At 38.1% G+C, this 26593-nt stretch overlaps 1 protein-coding gene and 1 long non-coding RNA gene across 2 annotated transcripts in view; both read right to left on the bottom strand.

Moving 5' to 3' along the window:
• Window positions 1-20537, bottom strand: part of LOC149474167 (uncharacterized) — a 210072-nt gene extending 189535 nt beyond the window's left edge. The window contains exons 1-5 of the mRNA XM_089672650.1: window positions 20417-20537; window positions 14398-14498; window positions 13540-13651; window positions 11656-11773; window positions 1659-4376 (exon numbers count right to left, since the gene is read on the bottom strand). Coding sequence (XP_089528776.1) covers window positions 1659-4376; window positions 11656-11773; window positions 13540-13651; window positions 14398-14498; window positions 20417-20537 — 3170 coding nt within the window. The remainder of the gene's footprint in view (window positions 1-1658; window positions 4377-11655; window positions 11774-13539; window positions 13652-14397; window positions 14499-20416) is intronic.
• Window positions 20538-22102: 1565 nt separating this feature from the next.
• On the bottom strand, window positions 22103-24794 carry LOC149474166 (uncharacterized). Its single transcript, XR_016312038.1, has 3 exons — window positions 24712-24794; window positions 23024-23082; window positions 22103-22231 (listed from the first exon to the last, which is right to left on the bottom strand). It is a non-coding gene; the product is annotated as an uncharacterized LOC149474166 (long non-coding RNA).
• Window positions 24795-26593: the final 1799 nt, after the last annotated feature.

Genomic DNA, 26593 nt, shown 5'->3' with positions numbered 1-26593 from the left:
CTAATGTAAATGTACATTAAGCATACACTAAAGACTGGTTCACTACATCTGGCATTCTGTAACACATGTTCTGCAAAATGCTTTATTGTACTTAGCAGCAAACTGTTACTGCAGCTTAAAGGCACCTTTGGTGAGGTGTATCCCACTCCAGGAGCACTACCCATTTTTGTAAATTTACATTTTCACTTAGCTACATTACTTAGCTCTCAAACATGGAAGTGCAGTGCTGTTTATCTGCTCCTCCTCTCCCCTTGCCCATGCACAGAACTCCTCATATTCTGGAAATAGTGATGGGCTGAACTCCTACCTGTTCGGTTCGCGGTCCAACATTCGAACCTAATGAAAGTTAGACTGCAAACTTCGAACCGGGATAATTCACTAAGCGGTATCTTACCTCATTGGAGTATGCGGTAAGATACCGCACAGCTACTAAAATACCCTATGAGTTATATTATTGTCATGCGGTATTTTAGTAATGAAAACATTCTTTAATGTTTCAGCTGTCAGCTGACAGCTGAATGTAAAATGTATTGCTGGCAATTAACAAAAAATGTTAAAAACCAGTGTGGGTGTTTAATAATGTTAATACTTGGCGTGGGTGTCCCCCCAAAATCCAGACCAGACCCTTATCCAAGCATGCAGCCCAGCAGGACAGGAAAAGGGGGGACAAGTGACTGCCCCCCCCTTTCTTAACAATACCAGGCCACATGCCCTCAACAAGGGGGGGCAAGGGCCTCTTCCCCACAACTGTGGCCGGTGGTTGTGGGGGTCTGTATGCGGGGAGCTTTGGGAATCTGGACCCACAGATCCTGCCTCCCATGTGAATGAGTATGGGGTACATGATACCTCTACTCATTCACAAAAAAAAGTGTAATGTAAAAAATTACAGTAGACAGTCTTTTAAAAGTTCTTTATTAAAAACAAAAATAAATAAAATGTCCCCCAAAGTAGATCCAACATCAATCACGATGCCCGCCGCCACCGCCGACCCGCCACCTGACAGCTGCACCGGCCTGACAGTTCTTAAGTATCTAAGAGGAGGGAGCCACCTGGTGTTGTCATTGTGTGACCCCACCCCCTTGTGATGTCATCATGCATGTGATTGGCCAAAGCATTGCACCTGACCTGTGGCGAAGTGCATTGTGGGGCGCGGCAGGCGAATAGTTGAATGAAAGTGTAAATTTACAAGTGGGCAGCAATCCTGGCCATGGGATACACTTTATTTGAGGTAAATTTATTTACATAACAGTACGGAAATAAAGCTGTTTGCTTTTGAATGGGCCCCAAAGAAGGAGCAACCAAAATTATGCATGCATTGTGGTGTGTTCTAGCACAAGTAGATTCTATATGTGCATTGGGGCACCATTCAAAATGAATGCCGCAGCAATGCAACACACTGCTTGATGCATTACCATGCATTGTGGAAACATGTTTTCCCAGGTATGAACAAGCCTACATTTCTTTCAAGTGCTGACCCTAAAAGGTTCCCAATTGTTAATTTATACTATTTGAAATAATAATAGAGGGGCCAACCCATGAAAATAGTTTTCTGCTGTTTAAGAAATTCTCTGAAAATATTCAAACATTACTTAGCACAACTCAGGCTATACCCATACATCCTCCCATCCCAGATAATTGGAAACAAGAGTCTAACTTACTTTTGGGCAAGGCTTTCCAGGGGTAATGTGCTGTTCCGATTATTAAAGTAAATCTGTAGTATGTCAGAAGCAAAGATAAGAATTCCTTCATAGCCGGTGATATTGAGGCTTCTCAGAAAGCTGTTCAATACTCCAGTTACATTGGCAATGATAATTTCATCCATGGGCTCAGATCTGTTCAACAAGGCTTCTTTTATTATGGCCTGTAAAGAGCTATGTAACACTTGGATAGATTGGTATACAGCTGAGTTCCTGGTTGGTTCTTTCTGTTGTAAGAATTCCGTATGATCATTCAGTATGAGTTGCAGCATATTTATGATGTCTATGCTTGAACAGTTCTGCTTTAATGAAGGCATTGTTGGATCTGTTAAACACTGCATGCTTAAATTCAAAAGATCCATCAACTCCGTTTTCAACAATGGAAATTCATAAAAGATGTTTCCACTCCAACTGTCCAGCAAGAAGCTGTATACATAATGCAGAGCACTCTGATTCGGTCTGTTTCCAACAATACCCAGGATCTGATGTGATATGTTGTAGATTGCTTGTAAGTTATAATTTAATGTTGAGTTTCCAGGTATGTCTTTCAAAAAACTTTCCGCTGCCAGAAGGACCTTTTCTGTGAATAACATAACAGAAGATAGATTCTTCAGTCCTCCCCTGTCATATTTCTGTAATAACTGCAGCACAAACTTAGCTTCGCTGTCTGTGATTTGATTAAAAAATGAGCAAAAGGGACTTCCACTGACAAATTTTTGTTGAATAATCTGTTGAATGACCACTGTGATGTTATAAATAAAGGTTTCACTGGTATGACCTCCATTTTGCAATGTCATATTTATCATGTTTTGGAGAGCAGGCACAATGTGGGACATTTCCAACCAGCTAATAACAGACTGTACTTGATTCACAGTAGGCACAAGGGAGAGATTGCTTGCCAAAACAGACAGAGTATTGTTTATCATGACTTCTATAAGTGTTAAAAAAATATCTATATTACTAGAGGTATGGAAACTTTCTGTCTCATTTTTCATGTAAAGAATATACCACTGAATAGTCTGAAGCTGAATGTTTATGTTCTGTAATTCAGTCTTAGTTTGAGAAACTAGTGTTGAATTTGTGTTTAATTCCTCTAAAGTCTGCACAATTTGAAGAATTGTTGTTTCAATTTGTTGTAGCACAGACCGATTTTGATATGTCAAACTTGTTAAATCATACATATAAATTAGTTTTTGGTAGACATCCACTGTTCTATTAACTTCACTGAACCAATTTTTAATAATAGAAGAAGCAGCAACAAAAGTGTCATTAGTAGGCTGAGGAAATGGCAACATGTGAAGGAGATCTATTAGACTTAAACTTAGGTCCAAGGTGCATGTCAAAGGATCAGTTGATCCATTTGTATAACATTTAGAAAACCCACTTACATAATCCAGCTGATAGATCAGCTTTGTAAGGTCAACAGATTCAAGAACATGAAGGATATTGTCAACATTCTGTTTTAATTGCTCGGAAGCAGAATAGATAGACAGGATGTTAGGGTCAGTTTTTAAGGTCATGTTTATAATATAGCTCAGTTCTCCATAGATATCTTGGACATTTCTGCAAGAGTCATTGTTAATATGTGCCTGAGAACACAGAATCATTGAAAACACGTTGTTGATTATTTTGATCTCTGCATCATTGAGCTGGATTAACTGAGGAAATTGCTGTGCATCTCCACTAGTTGACAAACTTATGAGCTGTATAACTTCATACAACTGTTGCTGGTACCTGAGAATGGAACTTGAACAATTAGTAAGTTCTGCTTGACAAGTTGAAATGGAATCCAGAAGAGTCATCAAAACATGTTCGACTTTATTAAACAACTGTTGGTCTTCAGCTGGAATGAAACCAGAGATAAGACTGAGCAATGCCAATGATGCATTGTTGGGGGTAGAGCCCACCGCCTGTAAATTTGATGGTGTGAAAAAAGACAAAATAGCAGCATAACTACTGAAATCACCAGCCTGGCTGTTGTTGAAATAAGGATATAGCAATCCAAGGGTATCCCGCAAGGTAGTATCGCTGTTCAACAATTGTAATATCTGTTTTAAGTAAAAGTCCACAAGTAGAAAGCTGTTGTTCATATTGGGATTAGTTAGTATATTATTAAAGAGAGCGATTGCATGATTAAGTGTCGCAGTTATATTAGAAGTAACTAGGTATAAGTTTTGAAAATTTTGGAGAATTTGTGTAAACTCTTGGAATGTTGTCTGGTTAAAGATAGAAAGAATCTGGAGAACTTTTGTGAAGTCATTAACAGCTTCTATGCTGGTGGCAGAGAAGGTTTTAATTATGCTCTGCAGTTCTATTAACGTCTGAAGAGACACATTAGATGAAGAAAACAGGCCACTCAGATGTATCCAGTATTGAACATCCTTAATGATACTTTCTGTTATGTTATTGATTAGTCCTGTGTTGTTTCCTAATTGTTCTGGTGGAATGAGTTTTTCCAGCTTAATTAGAATTGTCTGAAGGGCTCCAAAATATTGATCAGTAGTGGACGATGTAATCAGAACATCGGTAACGTTCAGTAACAGCTTGACCATTTCTCCGAGGATAGTCTGCAACTGTGTATCTAGAGTATAGGTGTTGGTAATTTCTTGCTGAAGCTTCTCTATGATTATCTGGTTTACACCATTCTGTTTTAAGAGCGTCCACATTTTCTGCACATATCTGTAAAAATAAACAAAAATTTGTGAATTTATCTATGGCCATAACCATAATTGGTACACAGATCAAGTACTATTGGATGTATATGCTTATACTTTATTTACTTCAACGATCCAACTGTGTGGAAAAGCTATCCTTATTAACGTCCCTTCCATGTTAGTAGTTTTGAAGTATAGATTAACTTAACTACACTATATTGTACTTAAACGACTGTAAATTACTCCTCAAAAGTAGTACTTTTGTAGTGTATTTTCCTTACTGCTTGACATAGAAACTCACTTACTTGTCCTGATTTTGGTAGGGCAGTCACAACTGTGGGACACAAGAAGACCAGGAGTATTTCTAGGCTGGTAGCAGAGTTTAGGTCAAAGCTAATAGAATTGCCATTTAAATGGTGAGAGGGAGGGGTTGGATTAGAGTGGTTTGAGATGAAATTTTATTTTGCTGGGAGATGGGCTTTAAAAGATAAAAAATAAGGGCCACAACAGACAACTTGTATTTTGAGAAACTTTAAATATTATGTTTTACTCTTTGATAAATGAAAATCAACTTCCAACTACCTGGCATGTATAGCCATGGCGCAATGGATATATCTGAGGTTGCCTTTGGACTGGCAGAAAGAGTTGGCAGTGTGCTCTGAAAGGGATTCAGATTCTTTGTAAAGTTCATGTCGCATTTGAGATCACATCACTTGTGAAAGTTCACCAGCAACAGGTTGGCTAGAATATGCAGAGAGAAGACCGACATAATTTGTATGTCTTACTCCCTCCATGGCTTTGGCAATGAGTTGTCCCTCCCTCACTAATGAAAATTCTACAGTACTTAAGTTGCATGCAAGAGAGTGAAACCCTGCTTGTACACCCAGCAAGGGAGACACACATACAAACATGTGAGTGTTTCACCTCCCTTCTGTGTCTTTCGCAGGAGGTAAGTTTTCTCCAGCAGCAGCATTGGATGTGCAACATTGGCTTTAAGCTGGTGTTTATTAAACAATAGCCAACCTGACAGAGACCCCAACTCCTTTCTGTCTGCATCTTCTCTTCAGTCTCTGGAACACCAGAGATGTGCAGTTAAAAGAGAACTCTTCTTTGAAAAGGCTACTAAACATTTATAGTTTGAAAGCACATAAGGTGTACAGTTGCAAGAAAAAGTATGTGAACCCCTTGGGATTACGTGGAGTTTTGCATGAATTGGGCATAAAATGTGCTCTGAACGTCATCTAAGTCACAACAATAGAAGAACACAGTCTGCTGAACATAATACTACACAAACATTAGATATTGCCATGGTTTAATTGCACATAACATGTAAACATTCACAGTGCAGGGAGGAAAAAGTATGTGAGGCCCTAGCTTAATGACTTCTTCCAGAGCTAATTGGAGCCAGGAGTGAGCCAACCTTGACTCCAATCAGTGTGATGATATTGGATGTGTTGCTGACAGCTGTCTTGCCCTTAAAAAACACACACCTGTTTTGGGTTTACTGGTTTCAAGAAGCACTGTCTGATGTGAACCATGCCTCGCAGAAAAGAGCTCTCAGAAGACCTACGATCAAGAATTATTGACTTGCATGAAGCTGGAAAGGGTTACAAAAGTATCTCCAAAAGCCTTGATGTTCATGTGTCCACGGTAAGACAGACTGTCTACAAATGGAGAAAGTTTAGCACTGTTGCTACTCTCCCTAGGCGAGGTCGTCCTGTAAAAATGACTGCAAGAGCACAGTGCAAAATGCTGCATGAGGTAAAGAAGAATCCCAGAGTGTCAGCTAAAGACCTACAGAAATCTCTGGCACATGCTAACATTTTTGTTGACACATCTACAAAAGGAAAACATTAAACAAGAATGGAGAACATGGGAGGACACCACGGAGGAAACCATTGCTGTCCAAAAAGAATATTGCAGCACGTTTGAAGTTTGCAAAAGAGCACCTGGATGTTCCACAGCACTACTGGCAGAATATACTGTGGACAGATGACACCAAGATTGAGTTGTTTGGGAAGAACACACAACACTACGTGTGGAGAAAAAAAGGCCCAGCACACCAACATCAAAACCTCATCCCCACTGTAAAACATGGCGGAGGGAGCATCATGGTTTGGGGCTGCTTTGCTGCCTCAGGGCCTGGACGGATTGTTGTCATTGATGGGAAAATGAATTCCAGAGTTTATCAAGACATTTTGCAGGAAAACGTACGACCATCTGTCCGCCAACTGAAGCTCCGCAGAGGATGGGCGATGCAACAGGACAATGACCCAAAGCATACAAGTAATTCAACAAAACAATGGCTGCAACAGCACAGAATACGCCTTCTGGAGGGGCCCAGTCAGAGTCCTGACCTCAACCCGATTGAAATGCTGTGGCATGACCTTAAAAAAGCGATTCACACCAGACATCCCAAGAATATTGCTACACTGAAACAGTTTTGTGAAGAGGAGTGGTCCAAAATGACTCCAGATCGTTGTGCAGGTCTGATCTGCAACTACAGGAAACGTTTGGTTGAGGTTATTGCTGCCAAAGGAGGGTCAACCAGTTATTAAGTCCAAAGGTTCACATACTTTTTCCTCCCTGCACTGTGAATGTTTACATGTTATGTGCAATTAAACCATGGCAACATCTAATGTTTGTGTAGTATTATGTTCAGCAGACTGTGTTCTTCTATTGTTGTGACTTAGATGACGTTCAGAGCACATTTTATGCCCAATTCATGCGAAACTCCACGTAATCCCAAGGGGTTCACATACTTTTTCTTGCAACTGTATATTTCAGTCCTGCACTTTTATAAAAATGTACATTTCTGTGTGTTTATATTTTACATTCTCTAACCTCTTCCAGCCAGCCATATGCATATATGCAGCCTCTCAGAAAGTGGGCTTTAACACTTAGAGGCTGCATACACGAGTCCAAAATGTAAACATTTATGTGCTGAAAGCGTGTGCCCTGCAAGCTCCCTGTACAGAAACCAGCGTGTACTAGAAAGCTCCGGATGCATAATTTGGAGTCAATCAAAGTGGTCACATGACTGGAAATCCCGCCTTCCGCCATTCAAAACCTTTTAAAGGTCCAGGAGGTGGCAGCTGGAAGGGTTATATGACTTATACATGACTGCATAAGCCATTTTGTAATGTTATGTTTTTAGTCACCTTTCAATTTGTTAAAAATGACAAAAATGTGAAAGGTTTCCTAGTTGTAGCCATAGAAACACTGGGATAGTCTGTACACTGTGTACAAAGCTCTGTCAATCACATGAGCAGAGGATTTACTCCCCTACCTGACCAGGCCATTTTTTGTGATGGGGCACTGCGTTACTTTAACTGACAATTGCGCGGTCATGCAACCCTGCACCCAAATGAAATTTATGTCATTTTTCCCACAAATGGAGCTTTGTTTTAGTAGTATTTCATTGCCTCTGTGTTATTAATTTTTGCGCTATAAACAAAAAAAGACCGACAATTTAAAAAAAAAAAACAATATTTTTTACTTTTTGCTATAAAACATCCAGTAAAAAAAATTTGAAAATCAAATTTCGTCATAAATTTAGGCCAAAATGTATTCTGCTACATCTTTGCTAAAAAAGATCCCAATACTTATAAATTAATCGGTTTACATGAAAGTTATAGCTTCTACAAATGGCGGTATGTATATACTGGATTTTTTTTTTATATTCTAGTAATGGTGGCATTCAGCAACTTATAGCGGGACTGCGGTGGGCATTCTGACACTGGGGGGAACTGAGTAACTGTTGCTGACATCCCCAGTGACACTAATACAATAATCAGTGCTAATAAAAAGTACTGACACTGTACTAATGACACTGGGCAGGAAGAGGTTTACATCTGGGGTGATCAAATGGTTAACTGTATGCTGTTTTACTGTGTGCCGTGTGCTGTGCTTTACTATGTAAGCACACTGCTTTGTATGGCTCTACTATGCAGAGCCATACAAAGCAGTGTGCAGGAGATGACAGGGGAGAGATCTGTATTGTTTTCATACAGACCTCTCCCCCATCAGTGATACTCGGCAATCGCCGGGTGCCTGCGGGGAATCACCGGCCGGGACCCGGTGATGAACAGCCGAAGCCGCTAATAGTTCTGCTATAGGGCAGTCGGAAAGCGGCTAATAAAGCAGTGGAGCTGATTGTATGATTACAGCAAGCAGACCCTCCCACTTACCTAAAATTCTTTGTTAAAATTTGTTTTGGGGAAGATTTTTATCAACAACATTTTAAATTACACTTTAAATATGACCGTGTCTTATTCGATAGTAACTGTATGCAGTGCAAGATGACCATATAGGCAGAGTAAGCACCGGTCTATGGGCCCCCTGCAAGAAGGTTTTAACTGCCTAGGTGCCTTTACATTTACATTTAATCCGGCACCCACTGTATGTACAGTAATTGTTTTCTGTTTCATAATGTGTTTATAAAAAGAAAAGACTTGAAAAATCTGTACTGTCTCATTCTCAGGGCTTTGCTTTAGGCTGAACATCGAAAAGTAAAAATCTAGCTCTACTCTTGAAACCTGTATTTAGCATGAAATAATTATTTGGCTAACTCATCCTGCTGTTCTTATTCTTACTAATTTGCTTGTCAACATGCTTAAGAGCAACCTTGCTGGTGTTTGAATTTACCAGGAATACTTAAGTCTTCTACAGTATCTCAGTTGTAGTTATACCTGTTAAGGTAAAACAGTGGAACTGTATGAAAATCCAGACCAAATAAATAAAAAAAGATCATTTTTAAAATAAAATTTGATATTCCTAGCTTAGCTTGAACCATTCTAAACAGTGGTTGATTTACTAAAGGAGTAAAGCATGTTTGCTTTTGCAAAGGGACTTTTTACTTAGCTTAATAAACAAAATTAAACTGAGCTAACTTCTACTATCCCAACATATGCAACCAAAATTTTTTAATTTTTTTTAATTTCCCTTACACATTATTAATTTTTTAATTTCCCTTACACATTATTAGGTATTCTTATCGAAGTGCATTTTTACCACATTTACTAAGGTAAGTAAAAATTCCCTTGAAAAGAAAACATTAGTTGCTCCTTTAGTAAATCACTTTGCAAAGAGAAAAGTAATGTAGCATAGTGAAGCAGAGGAAGTTGTGCTGACATTCAATGTACTCATTCAATCACGTGCAAGCAAAAATCCTTTTTTTTATTGTCCCTTTCAAATGATTGTCTATTCTTCGTAAAGTGAATTTTAACTTTGTTTCACCCCTTATTTACTAAGGTAGGTTAAAATTTAATTTCCAAAATAAAAATTCTTTTTAAAAATGAATATGCTCTATTCCATAAAAAAAGCCAAATTTGTGAATCTGTAAATTGTTCCCTTGCAGTGGGGTGACCATACTGCAAGAATTAACAGCTCATTTAGTCTAGGAAAGGAGAAGTCTTTACGTCACTTGATCCTCTGTTCCCTTGGCAGGTGGCAGTCTCCAATGTTCTGGCACTTAACTGCCCCTTGATATCATCAATTTCAGTGCAGGGCTACAGGCACTGCTTTGGTATTGATGATATCAGGACCTTAGACCACTGGAGCATGGATGAGATGAAGCTGCAGGGACTGGATAAGCAGAGCATTGGAGCAGAGGATCGGGTAAGTAAATCCTCTTCTGTGTCCCCTAAACCTAAATGGACAAATAACCCTTTCTTGGGCTATAAGCAAATCAACCTTATAGTATATGTGAATTGCTCAAACTAGCTAGAGTTAGTGTATTTTGTAAAAAAAAAAACATTTTGTTAGTATTTTAAATCATACCGCAATGCACAGAAATATGTATGGCACATAAAGTATTAGACTAGGATATACTAATGACTATGTGCTTGATTTACAGTATGTGTGTATATTTTTATACTTGTATTAATTAATTACAGTTATTTGTTTTCCTTGAGTTTTTTTACACTTTTATTGTCATGAAGTGGTAGAGGTGACAGGGTACAGAGGGCCTATGGCTCATTTAAAAAGTATGTAAACCCAACATTTCATATTCCTGATATATTCCTGCTGTACCATGTACTTGTATGAAAAAGCATCCTGTTCTCTTTGTATTGTATTGTATGCCTTTGTGTGAAATCTTTGGTGTTCCTGTCAGTCCCTTTGCTTTCATATTAAAAACTGACCACATTAAACATGAGAAAACACCGTGGTCAGTTCTCTAGCTGTGCTGGGAACTCATCCTGCTCTCCTCCAATGGTCAGACCTGTCCTGACAGAACAAATATAATGCGATCACTTATAAAAAAGGAGAAAAAGGGTGTTTATAATTTTTTTTATATGTATGCACACATTTTTTCCCTTTCATTTCTTTTTTAAACTTATTGGGTTACAAGGTGAGAATTTATATATACTTTAAGTGGCATTCCAAATAGTTTACTACTGTACATGGTTCAAATACACATATATTTACTGTGTTACCTATCAAAAGATTTTTAACTTTGACTTGCCATGCACAATTCTTAGAAAAATTATTCGAATACTTTCTAATCAGATGATCTTTAGGTAGTTTTTTCACTCCCAACAGATGAAATTAACCCCCTTCCTAGGCTACTAATATATGCAGCATGCAACTTCCTTGAACATTGTAAGTGTACTTTTCAAACAAGGTTCTAAAATAGAATCCTCTCCTTGCTGCAGATGGAGATCAATGACATCAACATCTGTTCACCTGGCTCCTAATACCAGTATAATAAGCAAGAAAAATTTAGTGCAGGAGACAACCGGTGAGAAGCCACTCACTTGATCTCTAGCACTGTGCTAAGAACCAATAATCAACCTTCAGAATAAATATGTGGGTTCCAATACACATTTACATTGTCATGATACACAGATGGCTGTATAGGAGACAAACGTGTTGGTATTAAGCAATCCTTTATCAGTACTCCTCTAACAGGTATACTTGCAATAAAATAAAATTAAACTAAATTAAATATATTATGTGCCTGGGTTTTGTAGCAGCAGTAGATGTCCCACACATGGGTTCTGCTGTAGTGGAAGTATATGGCTAAGCTTTCTAGTAGGGGTACCATGATCACAAAATAGACTGCATATAATTACAAATCCTTTGCATGACAAACATTTGCCATATAATTTTTTTCCCATATTTAATTTTATAATTTTAACTGTGCATTTAGCTGCTTGTCTGGTGGGTTTAAACAGGTATAGTGCCTTTGTTTGTTTATTTGGAAGCATGTATTTATTCCTCAAATTGTTATAAATATTGACCTTTAATATCAAAATGTTTTTACTATATTTTATTGCCCACCTTTTTCTAAACACACCCACCTTGTAAAGGCTGTTGAAGAATTAACAGATACTTCTTTTAAAAGTGCCAGTGAACGTTGCAGGAAAAAATCCCAATCGATGGGGCCATCACAAACCAAACTAGTAGAATTATATTTACCTAGAAAACAAAATAAATTAAACACAGTGATGAACACCTAATAAACACCAAAGTTTGGATGTCTCAAGTACAATTACTACATTGTATCAATTAATATACTGTACTAGTGTGATAGTAGGCAGGTCAGTTTACTGACCAGCAAGGCTTTAATTTCAGTCATTTTCAAAAGGATTAAAGGTGCTTAATCTTTAATCCTTTCTGAAAATGATCAAAATGAAATTAGGAGGGAAAAACATTTTGATCTGCTATTTTATGAAACAATTCCTTCTAAAGAATCAAAGGTATCTTACATTACATTTACTATGCTAAAAAGACACTAGGCTTGCAGCAAAGGAGACATAATCCAGGTCTCAATAGCTGCTATTAGAGTTGTCCTAAAGAGTACAAGGTGATCCACAAGAAACACAAGGCTTTTTCATTCCTGTAGTTTCACAACATAAGAACTGAAGTTCTTAGTAGCTCAGCTGATGGGCAGCAATAATAATATGAGCTGCTGAAAAAAACAACAGTGCTTCTGCTGTGAAATTTGGGGATGAATTGTACTACAGTGCCCCCCAGGTACAGAGGTCAGATAGAACTTATAAGAAAGTCCTTTTACTGCTTGTTAAGAATATGTTAGTACTTTAATGTCCATGCCTGGACATTGATTCACTATAAAGGGTCAGCTCAGTTTAAATTAGATGGCAGTGACTGAATTTACTGTATATATATATATATATATATATATATATATATATATATATAGTTGGTAACCTCCAGTCCATGTTGGGGTGGTGGTTATATTACAGTATTGATACTGTAGTACTGAAATATGTGTTATTCCTACTACTCTGTAACATTACCCTGTGTGTTATCAAATCGGGAACACATATCCGGCCTGATTAATGGAACTAAGTACCGCTAAACAATATCTCTGTTATATGTGTAAAGTTCTCTGGTTTTAAAAGACATAAAAGTAAAAACACACAGGAGGGTGCAAATGTCTAGTGCATTGCCGAAAATCCTAGTGCATTGCCGAAAACCCCTTTTTATTAACAAACATAAGCCATAAACATACTCCCAAAACATGAATTGGAACAAGCTTAATAAAACTCAAATCTAGCCATGGGACAATGGCCCACTGCTGGATTGAAAAGCATAATACAAACTCAAATTATTACAAGTATAATAAAACTCAGATCCAGCCATGGGCCATTGCCCCATGGCTAGATTTGATTTTTTATTATGCTTGTTACAATTCATATTTAGGGAGTATGTTTTTGCCTTATACTTAATAAAAGAGGTTTTTGGTAATGAACTGGGAGTTTGTGCCCTATTGTGTGTTTTTACAGAATGTCTGCTAAGGTTCCCCAGTCTGGCTGGCTGCATCAGTGAAGCATTGCTGTTTGGGACACTTTTCAGTTGTGTTACTGTCTGGAGTGTTTTTGTATGTGTTTTGATATAATAGGTAACGTTTGCAATAATCCTTCTAATTTTGCATGCACGTCAATTACATAGTTGCTTTTAAATCGAATACTGGATATAAACATCTGTATTCGATTGCAGCTAAAGGCCTGCATTCAGCCATTAAAAAAACTGTAATTGTGTGCATCATATACAGTATGGTGCAAAAAAATTGGCAAAAAACAGACATTGATGTAAAGGAATTTGTGAAGCATGCAAGTACAGACAATAATATTCTGGTAAAGTCCTGATCTGGCTTTCTCCTGTTGACGTCATGCATTTGCATTGTATCATGAAAAATGTGTATGCTATAGATTACTTACAGGCATTACTGGAATTCTCATTAGTCAAAGACGTCACCAGCCAGTAGATTGTTTGAAATGTTTGTGTTTGATCCACCACAAGACAACCATAGCTGGATCCACATGGCAAGAGCTACAGAATGGAAAAATGTAGGTTTCATGTAACAATACAGATATATCTATTTGAGAAATCCAATTTCTTTGCACGTGTTATTGCCCAATACACACTCAACATGGCAGCTGGACTCTGATCTTGCCATTGTTCTGATTTATTTGATGACCTAAAACTATCCCTGTGTACAAGTGTAACACATGCAGATATCATTAAAGCCCAAGTGAACCCTCCGCTTTAAATCCGCTAAAAAAATTCTAGGTTCATTAAAATGAAAGGTGCTTAAAGTCTTTCAGTTGATTTTCTCTTTACTGTAGTTATAGCATGTCCCCTGCCAGCAGATGCAGACCGGAACCCTTGTTTTCTATGGAAAAGCAGTGATCTTTCTGCTGAGGTCTGACACACAACTTACGTTGAAGCACCTGGAATATATTTAGCTAATCTAAACTGAAAGTTCAGTCTGGCTTTAATATGCCTGACCATAGATTCCACAAAAAGTTCTTGTTTCAACTAAAAGTTAAAATTGTAGTTTATGAAAATCTGAGGCCTCCATGGAGCAGAATAAGTATTTAAATAAACAACTAATATACCCATTAATAATTGTTAAAAGAGAGTAGGGGAGTACTGAAAATAAAATGTTAAATTGTACACATGAAAACAATGGTACCTCTTGTGTATACTACTTGATGGTTAGAGAAGGCTGTTATACATTTTGGTCACTATATCTCATGGGATCTAACGTTGTATGAGCAAGCAATTATTCTTACCTGAAATAGGGAAATGCAAGGTTTTATCTCAGTGGCCAAGGATTGGTAAGACAGTGTTTGCAGGATACTAGATACATTAGTTGAATTTGCTGGTATGATGACTGTAATAAACACAGAGATTTGTGAAATAAGACAGTGAAAATGACAAAATCTATTTATAAGAACCTATGTTAATCCTATAGTTCTACCAATACTGTAGATCCTAGGCAGCAGTTCAAGTGATCCTGTACTAGGCAAAGTAACATATTTACTGCATAAGAGGTACCATGAGGAGTCTTGCATACACATAAATCTGCCCCCAAAGCACAAGTGTTTATGGATATGGAGGTAACATAGGCCTACCCTGGCTATACACAAATTAACACTCGGCACCTTAGCAGTCAATCACTAGACCCAAATACCATCACATATGCCAGCGTGTATTACTCTGTGTATGTTTTGAGTTGCAGAAAATGAAAACTTGTACAATAATTATCAAGTAGTCTGCTGGTGAATCAAGGGAACACAGAAAATATAAGCCTTGTTGCATATGGTGCCTCTTATAAAGCAAACGTTTGCTAGTATGAACAAAGAAAAGGTTGGCTTTAATGTGTCCATAGACATTAGGTCACAGTCTCCTGACTTGATCAAACAACTATATGACTTTGGGGTTGCACTGGCTGTTGAAGATGCCAACTATCTATGGTCAGCTTTAGACATCATCAAAATATCTGATCACTAAAGGAGCTTAGCAGTGCCTAAGAAGCTCATAAAGGTGCTTCTGCTGAGGTATGGGGGTGCACAAATTTAAGTGGATGGTTCAATAATTACCTGATTTCTATGGACACCTTAAAAACGAAAGCATTGCTTAAAATGTTACCCTATTGGGTTTATTTGTCAAACACAACAAGAAACAAAGTGCTTTCACTAATATTAGCACATAGCCAAAAATACTCTGAATGGCTGCTATTGGAATATAGTTTTGCAATCTACACTGTTTTACTAAATTGTACAGCAGTCATTCCAGGGTTGTTCAAATGTAGACCCCTTTGTTGCCATACAGGCTTACTTCTTTCAGTTTATTCTTAATGTGTTTGCCAATTAAATATTAGTTTCAGAGAAAAATGAATTTGCTCATGAGCTCTAGAATTTTCAGCGGTATTAAACCCAAAACCAAAAATGTAATGTATTGCCGCTTACAAATCATTAGACATGGTGGCTGCATTCATTTTCTTGTTTTAGGCTTTCTTTTCACTGTTTTTGCCTGTGATCTGGCCAGTAACACACCTCCTAGAGTGCCCCCACTCTTGGTGAATGAGCACAAGGGGCACAGCAGACAGCAGCACTGTCAATCTTGGGGGGGGGGGGGGTTAAACGTTCTAGGAGATTTAAATACACTAACAAATTGATGTCAAACTCCAGCTCACACTTTACAATCAATTACAGCATTACAATTGGGATAAAGGTTTTACATGAATAAATAAAAGCTAATCATTGTGAGCACTCCTGTCAGTGGTAAATGGTTTGTCCCATCCCTGTAAATGCAATAGTGCTTGTTTTTTAGAATAACAATAAACATACTGGCTGTATCACCAAATTAAAGTAGAAGAAAGAAAACCTAAAATATAAATCTATTCAACCATCACATCTAAGAATTAGTAAGCTGCAATATAATAAATGTTTGTGAATGAGAATAATACAGCTTTAAGCAAGAAATATATGAAATTATACTGATCTGGTATTATGGCCAAATCCTTAAATACTTAGAAATATATTTTGCCAAGAACAGCTGAGATCCCATGTCAAAATGCCTTTTTACCTAGGACAGAAGTCATATATTTTACCTGAATTAATAATTTTAAGTATGCTCTTTAAACAGGGTTGTATGTAGGAAAGTTCCTGAGGAATTGTTAAAAAACTGAGGACGAACTCTTCAGAATATGCAAAACTGAAAATAAACAGTCAATTAATAAATACATTCTCATCCTTTAACATATTCAGTAGATTATAGAGATAGGACTTTAAAAAAGTAAAACAATTATAATACCAAAAATGACTTTGGGGGTTGCTGCATTCCTACTTAGTGGCCTATAGAGTAATTTTTTCAATTTTAGGTTCACTTATAAAAGTTTGTATGAAAATTAGCAATAATATTTACTAGATTATAAAGCGTAAAAGTGCATTAGTCATTCCACATAAAAAGGTCTAAAAAGCAAAATGCACTGATGTAGTTATAACCACCAATTAAAAGGAGAGGTTGCACCAAAGATTTAGTACAATTATTTTAAGAGGAGCTCATGAAAAACGCTAGAAACATGGAAAACTACTACTGACTTATTTTTAAGACTGTGTATTTCAAGGTTTTTATCTTTGTTTTGCTTCACTTGGGGAGTCACCACCCTGGAAAAAGCACCTGCAATTTCAGGATTTAGGATGGTCTTTAAATCTAAGGCCATTATAGTTTCTCCAAAAGAGTTCTTCCATCAGCTGCATGTGAAAACAATGGTGTTGAGCTATTAAAACTGCAGAGTGCAAAATCTGGTGCAGCTCTGCACAGAAACCAATCAGCTTCCAGGTTTTTTGGTCAAAGCTTAACTGAACAAGCTTAAGTTAGAAGCTGATTGGCTACCAAGCACAGCTACACCAGATTTTGCACTCTTCAGTTTTAGTAAATCAACCCCAATGTCTTATGTGAAAGACCTTAGGACCGTACTTGCAATCCTGTTACCTGACCTCACCTATGTTCATAAGCTACAGATAATGACAGAGAGAGCAATGTCACAGGATCATGCCATAAAAAAAGGTTTCTCTTTCCACTTCAACAGTGAACATTCGCGACTCCCTACATAACAAATACAAATAATCCTACTATTCACAATACCATTCTAAATTTATGTCCCAGAAACAAAATGTTTTAATATAGGAGGTATAAAATGAGTACAAAGCTCACCTTCAAAAAGACCTAAGTAAGGGACCTATCCTTTTGTTTCATGGAAATATGAACAAACATCATTTTATATGCATATCCTACAATCTGCCAACCTACAGACCTTATTGGATTCAATTTTATTTTACATTCTGAATCAACTCCATCACAAATTAATCAAATAGACAGGCTTACTTTCCCCTCTTACCAGTACTAGCTCACCACCATACAGAAGCTGACACATTTGAGATATTTTCTTGAGACTATTGTGTTCTGACCCCTTTCCCACCTTGTGAATACTCTTTTGTCTTTGTCTAAGCTTTTTCTAATGATCAGTTAATTTTCTCCATGTAACCAATTTCAGTGAACTGATGTTTACTGTTACTTACATGCTTTTATGAAACGAATGCAATTGCTTTTAAAAGTAAAGAAACAAGATTTCTCTGCAGGAATGCTGTGCTTATGTTCAGGCGTGGACTGACAACTCATGGGGCCCCTGAGCAATAGGGGATCATGGGGCCCCTGTGTCCTTGCACAAACTCAAAAAAGCCTATGAAAAAGGTACCAGGGGCATCTCATAGGGCCCCTTACTGACCCCGGGCCTCGGGCAGTGCCCGAGTTTCCAAATGGTCAGTCCGCCCCTGCTTATGTTACATAATACGTGTGGCAATCTAGGAGGTCCTTGAAGCAGAGACATGCAAGTTAATACTGCTCTGAAATGAGGTATGCCATAGCTGAGTTAGATATTGCACAAGAGCATTAAAATTAATTATTGCATGCGAGGTCCCAGTGTAAGAGGAAACGCTTTAAATATCCACAACCTGCATATTGTAGATGATATTGCAATGCAAATACACATTTTTTTTAATATCTACAAATTGTAATTGCTTTGAAGCATTTGGCAATATCTTAAGTAACAGATGCACAATAATTGCAGCTTAGTCGTCATTATTTATTGCCAACAATTATGTAATCTAATAATAATATAATTTGGCTTTGAGTGTCTGTGACTAAGCAGGTGGATTTTGCAGCAATGCCAATATGACTTATGTTTAACCACTTGCCCTGCAGAGGATTTACCCCCCTTCCTGGCCAGGCCATTTTTTGCGTTACAGCGCTGTATTACTTTAACTGACAATTACAGGGTCATTCAACGCTGCATCCAAATGAAATGTACGTCCTTTTTTTCTCACAAATAGAGTTTTCTTTTGGTGGTATTTGATCACCTGTGCATTTTTCTTTTTTTACTAGTAATGGTGGCAATCAGTGACTTATAGCAGGACGGCAGGACTGCGGCGGGCATTCTAACACTGGGGGGAAATGATCTGGTGTCACTGACATCCCCAGTGACACCAATACAGTGGTCAGTGCTAATAAAAAGCACTGACACTGTACTAATGGCACTGGGCAGGAAGGGGTTAACATGTGAGACAATCAAAGGGTTAACTGTGTGCTGTTTTACTCTGTAAGCACACTGCCTTGTATGGCTCTGCTATTCAGAGCCATACAAAGCAGTGTGCAGGAGCTGACAGGGGAGAGATCTGTATTGTTTACATACAGGTCTCTCCCCCTGTCGGAGATACTCTGTGATCACCAGGTGCCAGTGAGTAAACACAGGCTGGGACCCAATGATTGAGAGCTGACCCCGTGATTGGAGGTGCGGGTAGGCAGTGCACCCCTGCCGCCTTGTAGCAGTATTTCTGCTATAGGGCCGAGGGGAAGCGATTAAGGAAGTGACATTTCATAAGACAGATTTCAACCATTCACTGTTTACAACCCTCATTCTGAATTAAAAAAAAAGACTGATGTGAAGATGCCAGCAAGATATAAACTCTGGGCAATTGTTTTGTTTCAAAAAAATTGGTACATGAACATCAAAGCTAATACTGAGCGAATATTACTGCCCCCAAAACCACAATGACCTTATCTTAGTAAAACAATGGAAATTCAATCCAATTTATTTCCCCAACATTGATAGGTCCCCAAAGGCATAAGGATTATTGTCCAAATCAGGTGACAATCTTTTTATATCTATAGGTACTGTAAGTTTAAACTTGTGAATAAGGCTGATTGAGAAATCTAATATATTCCTCCATCCAGTTTGTTTAGCGAGGATGGAGGCATTTCCCTTGCTGTTGTATTCAGACAGTCAGCACCTGCAGCTGCATGAATACAAGAAACATGACTGGTTGGATGTTTGGATGCAGTAATGGTTTGGCTGCCAATTTTCCACCCCAGCTTAACAGAGCCACCTGCAGCTCAAATTTCAGCTGATTTGCCAGAAATTATCCTAAATTTGAGCCATCTATGGACAGCTTAGGGCAGCACCTTCTGCTAATGTCTACCAAGCAGGGGCGGACTGACCATTCGAGCACTTGGGTACTGCCCGAGGGCACGGGGTCAGTAGGGGGCCCCATGAAATGCCCCTTGTACCTTTTATAGTCTTTTTTGGATGTGCTTTGAGTGTGGGAAGGACACAGGGGCCCCATGATCCCCTATTGCCCGGGGGCCCCATGAGTTGTCAGTCCGCCCCTGCTACCAAGTTAAAATTACTTCTGTTTTATGATTTCATATTTTAGCTCTTATTTATGTGAAAAAAGGAGCAGGGAAAATACAGTACTTCAAGGAGCAGCTTTGTCAGCATGTTTTGTTTAGACATCCCAAACAAGTAGGGAAAATAACAATGGCTCATTAAGCAGTCTCTTGTGGTCATTCTTGCATGCTCATTTGGACAGTAACATGTTCATTAATGTAATGTACATTTCTTCTCTCTAGTTTTCAGAAATATATTTTAAAATATAGTGAGACTAGAGATGGTTCAGGGGAAAGCAACTGCAAAAATCAGTAGTTAGATGGGCTAAGGCACCTTATTTTCCCAAGGGCCCCCAAAGAGCAAAAACCTGTTTATTTTTCATGTTTTGGGGGATGCTTGAACCTTGAAGGCATGCCTTTGAAATCTCAGGAAAAAAAAGTGTCATTAAGGGGGATGTTGATTATATCATTATACTGCTCACAGATTCATTCAATCTCAGAATTCAATGACACAAAGAGAAACTCCTAACCTCAAAGTATACAAAACTATAAAATATGCTTCATACCAAACTAAGAGGTTACCCTTTTTTAACTGAGTGATATCAGGCTGTGTTGCCAGCACACCCCCATTTAAACTTAGTTTATGCTTGTTTACCTTTGTGGGTTCCTTAAATATTCTGGCAGCATCAGCAGAAAATTCCATAGCTCTGTTCTACTTTGTAACACTTGAACATTTGTGGAGATATTAATTACTAATGGAAGGATCTGCACAGATGATGTGTTGCTTGCCTTCATAGCAAAAGAAACAAAACAAAACAATTATGTCATATCATGAATTTGCACAGATAGAAGAATTTATCAGTCGAAAATAAGGATGGATTAGCCTACACTTAACTACCAAGGCACTCACTCAGACTGGGAGCTCTTTCCCCTGACAGTGCCCCTTCTCAGGAATATATGATGATCCTCCCACTTGACAATGCAGGACTTCTGCCTTCTTTCAATTGTTGTTTAGAGATATTTATAGGTTTATTGTCCTTATGGCTTTTGAATTACACACATAGAAAAATGAGAACCTGCGCTTCTATGTGCGGTAAGTATATTTGATGATAAAAGCCTAAAAATGGTGAATGGTATAGTGGCAGAGGGACAAGGGGTTGAAACGAATTGTTGGTGTATTGTAAACTCAGAAGGTATCCTGAAGAAAACTATCTGTGTTTTTTAAAGTTTGTTTTTCTATAGCAGCAGAATAGCTTTAACATGATTGGATTCTTTGGGTTTCCTGTTACTCAATTTTCATACATAAGGTCTGAAATGATGCCTTTGAAATAAAAGGTCACCAGAGGGAGTAAATTAAATAATATGTAAAGCTTTTTTTTTTTAGATTTGGATTAAGTATTGAAAAGGGCTTTAACAGGTTTATTATTGCTGTCTGTGTCCCTTCAGGGAAATTGTCCTTCATTTCCTGTCCCAGAGACAGAGCAGGAAGTAAAAAGAGAGGATATCCTCTTTTAAACTGTAGTAATGAGAACAAGTGTCCCAGCTGGATGATTTACCCTTAAGTCCTGTTCCTGTTACACTCAAAAGCTTTGGATTTGTTTTCACTCTTGTACCAAGTGACAATGGCTAACAGGACCAATAGAGAGGATAAATGTCCCAAAAGATGGCACAGACATTAGTACAAACCTGAAAAAAAATTAGCTTGCACATTTTATAGAAAACAAAACAAAAAATATATTAAATAATTTGGGCTTTACATACACTTTAATGTCAGTTGCTGAAAGCTCATGTCCTTTGCTGAGTGAAGGGTTCAATCTCTGACTCACAAGAGGCAATGTGGGACCACAGCATAGAGGTTCATTGCTTTCACATGGAAAGCAGCAGTCTGGCTCTACTGTATGATGGCTAGGGAAGACTTTGTTATGGCTGTGGACTGCTTTACAACCTAAATGAACAGTAAGACTCTGCTTACTTACCATTGTAATTCACTAGGAAGCTATTGGTGGAGCTTAATTGTTGCTAATAATTTGCAATGGAAAGGTGCACATAGGTGGGAGCAAAACACTGAACAACACAAAACCTCCAGACAATTGAGGAGAGAGTTTTAATTTTCTATTTAAAAGTGAGAATTGTCTGACCTGGAACAAATTGCTGTCACATAGATTCAACAGAGCTAATCCTGCTTTTTTTTTTTTGTTTGAATATGCATGTTAGAGTACTTACTTGTAATATACAGTATGCATGTCTTACCTGTGAAAGAAGTGCTCCCATTACAAAGCTGGCCAGTGTTTTATTAGACTGACAAAACTGCTGTAGATCTAGTTGTGTAGGGTATAGAGTAATGGTACTGCACAATGCTCCTTTCAAATCCCCTGAACTGATGTCCTGCATCACTGTCTAGAGAAAAATTAAAATTAAAGTGTTATTTAGGGAACCTTGATGCAGTGTCTTATACTCCAATTCCATGATGATCTCTATAAAGGGCCTACATACAGATGTGTAAGAACTTTACCCCACTAAAATACAAAAAAATAGATTAGAAAGATAGAAAGTTCTGCTCAAGTCTTTCACAATTTTCAAATTAAAGAAGGAAAAGGCATCAGTATTTTTCATGCAATAAAGCCCAGTTGAACTGCTCTCTCTTTGTGCAAGGTGATTGGTCTTGTACCCACCCTCTCTCATTTTCTGCAATCGGCTTGTAGTTGTTGGCCCTGCTGGGACCCAGCACTGGTGGGCAGGTTCACAAACTGTGAACACAATGGGGTTGATTTAATATAACTGGAGAGTGCAAAATCTGGTGCAGCTGTACATGGCAGCCAATCAGCTTCTAACTTTAGCTTGTTCAATTAAGCTTTTACAAAACAATGGAAGCTGGTTGGTTTCTATGCACAGCTGCACCAGATTGTGCACTCTCCAGTTTTAGTAAATCAACCCCAGTATGTTGACTGTCAGCAACATACCCCTGGCAGTCCTGATGACCCAGGTGATATATTGACTATATAAAAATACAGCATTGATTGTACTAGTATAGAAAAATATTTAAAACTAAATATCAGCAAAAATATAGTATTTTAAAAACAGTTTTAAATTCAACCAGAAACACTGCTTTAGCCTTGAGGTCTTTGGCTATTAATCTGCTGCATTGTTCCCACAATGGTGATGCAGTTTAATTGTTGGCAGTCCACATACCTTTCCTATATTCATTATTTCTACAGCAGCTGTCCAGTTGTCTGCTATTGTTCTATCCCCTAAAACAAGAAATAAGAAAACAATGTGGGTCTCCTGTAAGATTCTAATCAGTAGCACTGACATTGTAGGATATTTTGTTATTAAGGTACCATTGTAATGCTCTAACTGCAGTTTTTATAGATTTTTGTGACAATGGATATTGGTAAGCAGTTCTGTTTCATGTAAAATTAGGCCTCATTCACACAGGTGCTAAGGGCAGTAGACCACACATGGGCTTTTTTGTTTATGCGACTAGGTGTTGTGTGCAGGAAAACCATGTAAGTGAATGGGGAAGCTGCAGCGGCATGGACACAGTTGCTTATCCCAATTTAAAAGGGGCATAGGTGCGCAGCCCCAAATGCACCCTGTCTGTCCGTCAGTTTGGGACAAACAGCTGTGTCCGTGCAGGGGCTGCATCCCTATACACATACATGGATTCTCTGCACACAGCATGTGGCATCTTAAGCCACATAAACACACAACCTATTCAAGGTCTACAGGCCTCAGTGCCCATGTGAATGAAGCCTTTGGTTTCTATGTTGTGGGCTACAAAAATAATTATTAAACCAAGACTTAAAAGGTAACTACAATGGTATTGAAATAAACTGACAGACTTTAGAGGCTACGTTTGTGTAGGCATATGACATACAGCTGTGCCCATAAGTTTACATGCCCCTGGCAGAATTAGTACATTTTTTAGCTTTAGCTGAACCAATGCCACAAAACAGCCAACTTACAATACCTCAATCAGCATCTAGAGAAGCTTCAAATCTTCTGAAGCAAAAACATATGCTGTGATGAGACCAAAACTAAGTGTTTTGGGTAGAACCATAAAAATTATGTTTGTAGATGACTCAACAAGGTTTATGAAGGGATGAAAATCATCCCTACTGTGCAGCATGAAGATAGATCTTGGTTGTTTTGGAGGTGTGCACGCTTCAACAGTACAGGATTTTCACTCACAATTGATGTCAAGATGAATGCATTCTTTCAGAAAATATTGGAGAAATATTTGCTTTAATCGGCCTGCAGGTTGTTCATGGGGTGTACTTAGACTTTCTAACATGATCTGAAACATAAGGCCATGTTGAAACTTCAGTGGCTGAAGCAAAAGAAATGAAGGGATCTGGAGTGGCCATCACACTCTCCTGACCTGATCAAAGTCTGTGAGTAACTTTCAATATGAGCAAAATCAGCCAATGAATTTACAGAATTTGGATGCTTTTTGCCAAGAAGAATGATCAGCTTTACCACATGAAAAAATAAAGGGCCGCATTCATAACTATCAATAAAGATTGCAAGGCATTATTGATGCTAAAGGGGGCAATACAGAATACTAAAAACTAAGGGTGTGCAAACTTCTGAATAGGATAATTACATTATTTTACTTTATTGTTAAAGTTTGTTTACTTATTGCTCTGTTCTGTGATGCCTAATGGTTTATTTAACATAATAATATTAAAAATATATGAAATGTGTTTGGTGTGATCACTCATGCTTAAAAAAGAAATACAAACTAGTATCTGATTTTTGTTGGAAAAACAAGCTTTTTATTTGTCAGTAAGTGTGATGGTTTCTGTTTGTGAATAATGGGAACTAAGAGTGTGAAGCATAGCTGGTTCCATAAAATCAGAACACGACTAACATACATGAGTTTGCTGTCTGACCAGTGGAACTTCTCGTCTGGAATGCTGAACCCCCACCTGAATCAGCAAACCGTTTTTTTAACCTGTGGTAATGAAAGCAAACAAATTACAATTTGCAGATAAAAAAACACCATTTATCTGAGGTAAATATTCATTAAAACATCATTAACAGTGTCACTAAAGTCATATTTTTTATCAAATAAAATAAATGTAATATGTCTAAATATAACTAGAATGTACCTTCTATCTCTTGTTTCCTTTGTTTCATCTCTTTATATCTCAAGCTTTTTTTCTGCTGTTCTCAGACTTCCTGTTCTAGTATGGCTACTTTTGTTTTCCATGTCTCGCTTGTGTACAGTGAAGGAAATAAGTATTTGATCCCCTGCTGATTTTGAATGTTTACCCACTCACAAAGAAATGATCAGTCTAAAAATCGAATGGTAGGTCTATTGTAACACTGAGAGACAGAATAGCAACAACAAATTCAAAAGAAATGCATGTCTAACAAATTATGCACTGATTTGCAGGTTCATGAGGGAAATAAGTATTTGATCCCCTATCATTCAGCAGGATTTCTGGCTACCAGGTGTCTTTCATACAGGTAACAAGCTGAGATTAGAAGCAGTATCTTAAAGGGAGTGCTGCTAATCTCATTTTGTTATTTGTATAAAAGACATCTTTCCATAGGAGCAATCAAACAATTATATTTCAAACTCTCCACCATGGCAAAGACCAAAGAGTTGTCCAAGGATGTTAGGGACAAGATTGTAGACCTACACAAGGATGGACTGGGCTACCAAACTATCGCTAAGCAGCTTGGTGAGAAGGTGACAACAGTTGGTGCAATCATTCGCAAATGGAAGAAACACAAAACAACTGTCAGTCTCCCTAGGTCCGGTGCACCATGCAAGATCCCACCTCGTGGAGTGTCAATGATCATGAGAACAGTGAGGAATCATCCCAGAACTACACGTGAGGATCTTGTCAATGATCTCCAGGTAGCTGGGACCACAGTCACCAAGAAAACAATTGGTAACCCTATGCCGACAAGGATTGTCCTATGCCTGCAGTGCCCGCAAGGTCCCTCTGCTCAAGAAAGCACATTTTCAGGCCCGTTTGCAGTTTGCCACTGAACATCTGAATGATGCATTGGAGGACTGGTTGAAAGTGTTGTGGTCAGATGAGACCAAAATTTAGCTCTTTGGCATCAACTCAACTCGCTGTGTTTGGAGGAGGAGGAATGCTGCCTATGACCCCAAGAACATCATCCCAACTGTCAAACTTGGTGGTGGAAACATTCTGCTTTGGGGGTGTTTTTCTGGTAAGGGGACAGGACAACTGCACCGCATCAAAGGGACGATGGACGGGGAAATGTACCATCAAATCTTGGGTGAGAACCTCCTTCCCTCAGCCAGGGCATTGAAAATGGGTGGTGGATGGGTGTTCCAGCATGACAATGACCCAAAACACATGGCCAAGGCAACAAAAGAGTGGCTCAAGAAGAAGTATATTAATCTCCCTGGCGGTATGATTATTTCAGATTTTTGGTGCTGAAAGCGGTACCATTATTTTGCATGGAAATATGTCGTTTTTTTATTGTAGGCTGTAATTTTTAGGAATAACTCACTGAAATCTGTCCGAACAAGAGTCTATTAAACATCCCGGGTATGATAAAATTTGAAACACGAAATCATAAATTATAATTTAATAAATAATCATAAAAAATAATAATATAATAATACATTTAATTCAATAATATAATCAAACCGAAAACACTGAAATTTGAAATAGAGCGCCAAGTTTGTACATTGCTGAGCAAAGTCGCAAAATCGTTTTCAGTGTCTGATGACGAATTTCCCCACGAATCATTATCACTCAATTCTGC

The sequence above is a fragment of the Staurois parvus genome, unplaced genomic scaffold, assembly GCF_062004578.1.
Source record: "Staurois parvus isolate SC_StPar_1 unplaced genomic scaffold, SC_StPar_1.0 ptg000011l, whole genome shotgun sequence".
NCBI classification, from domain to species: domain Eukaryota; kingdom Metazoa; phylum Chordata; class Amphibia; order Anura; family Ranidae; genus Staurois; species Staurois parvus.
The sequence above is the reverse complement of the archived record's forward strand: the minus strand, read 5'-3'. Positions and strand labels throughout refer to the sequence as shown.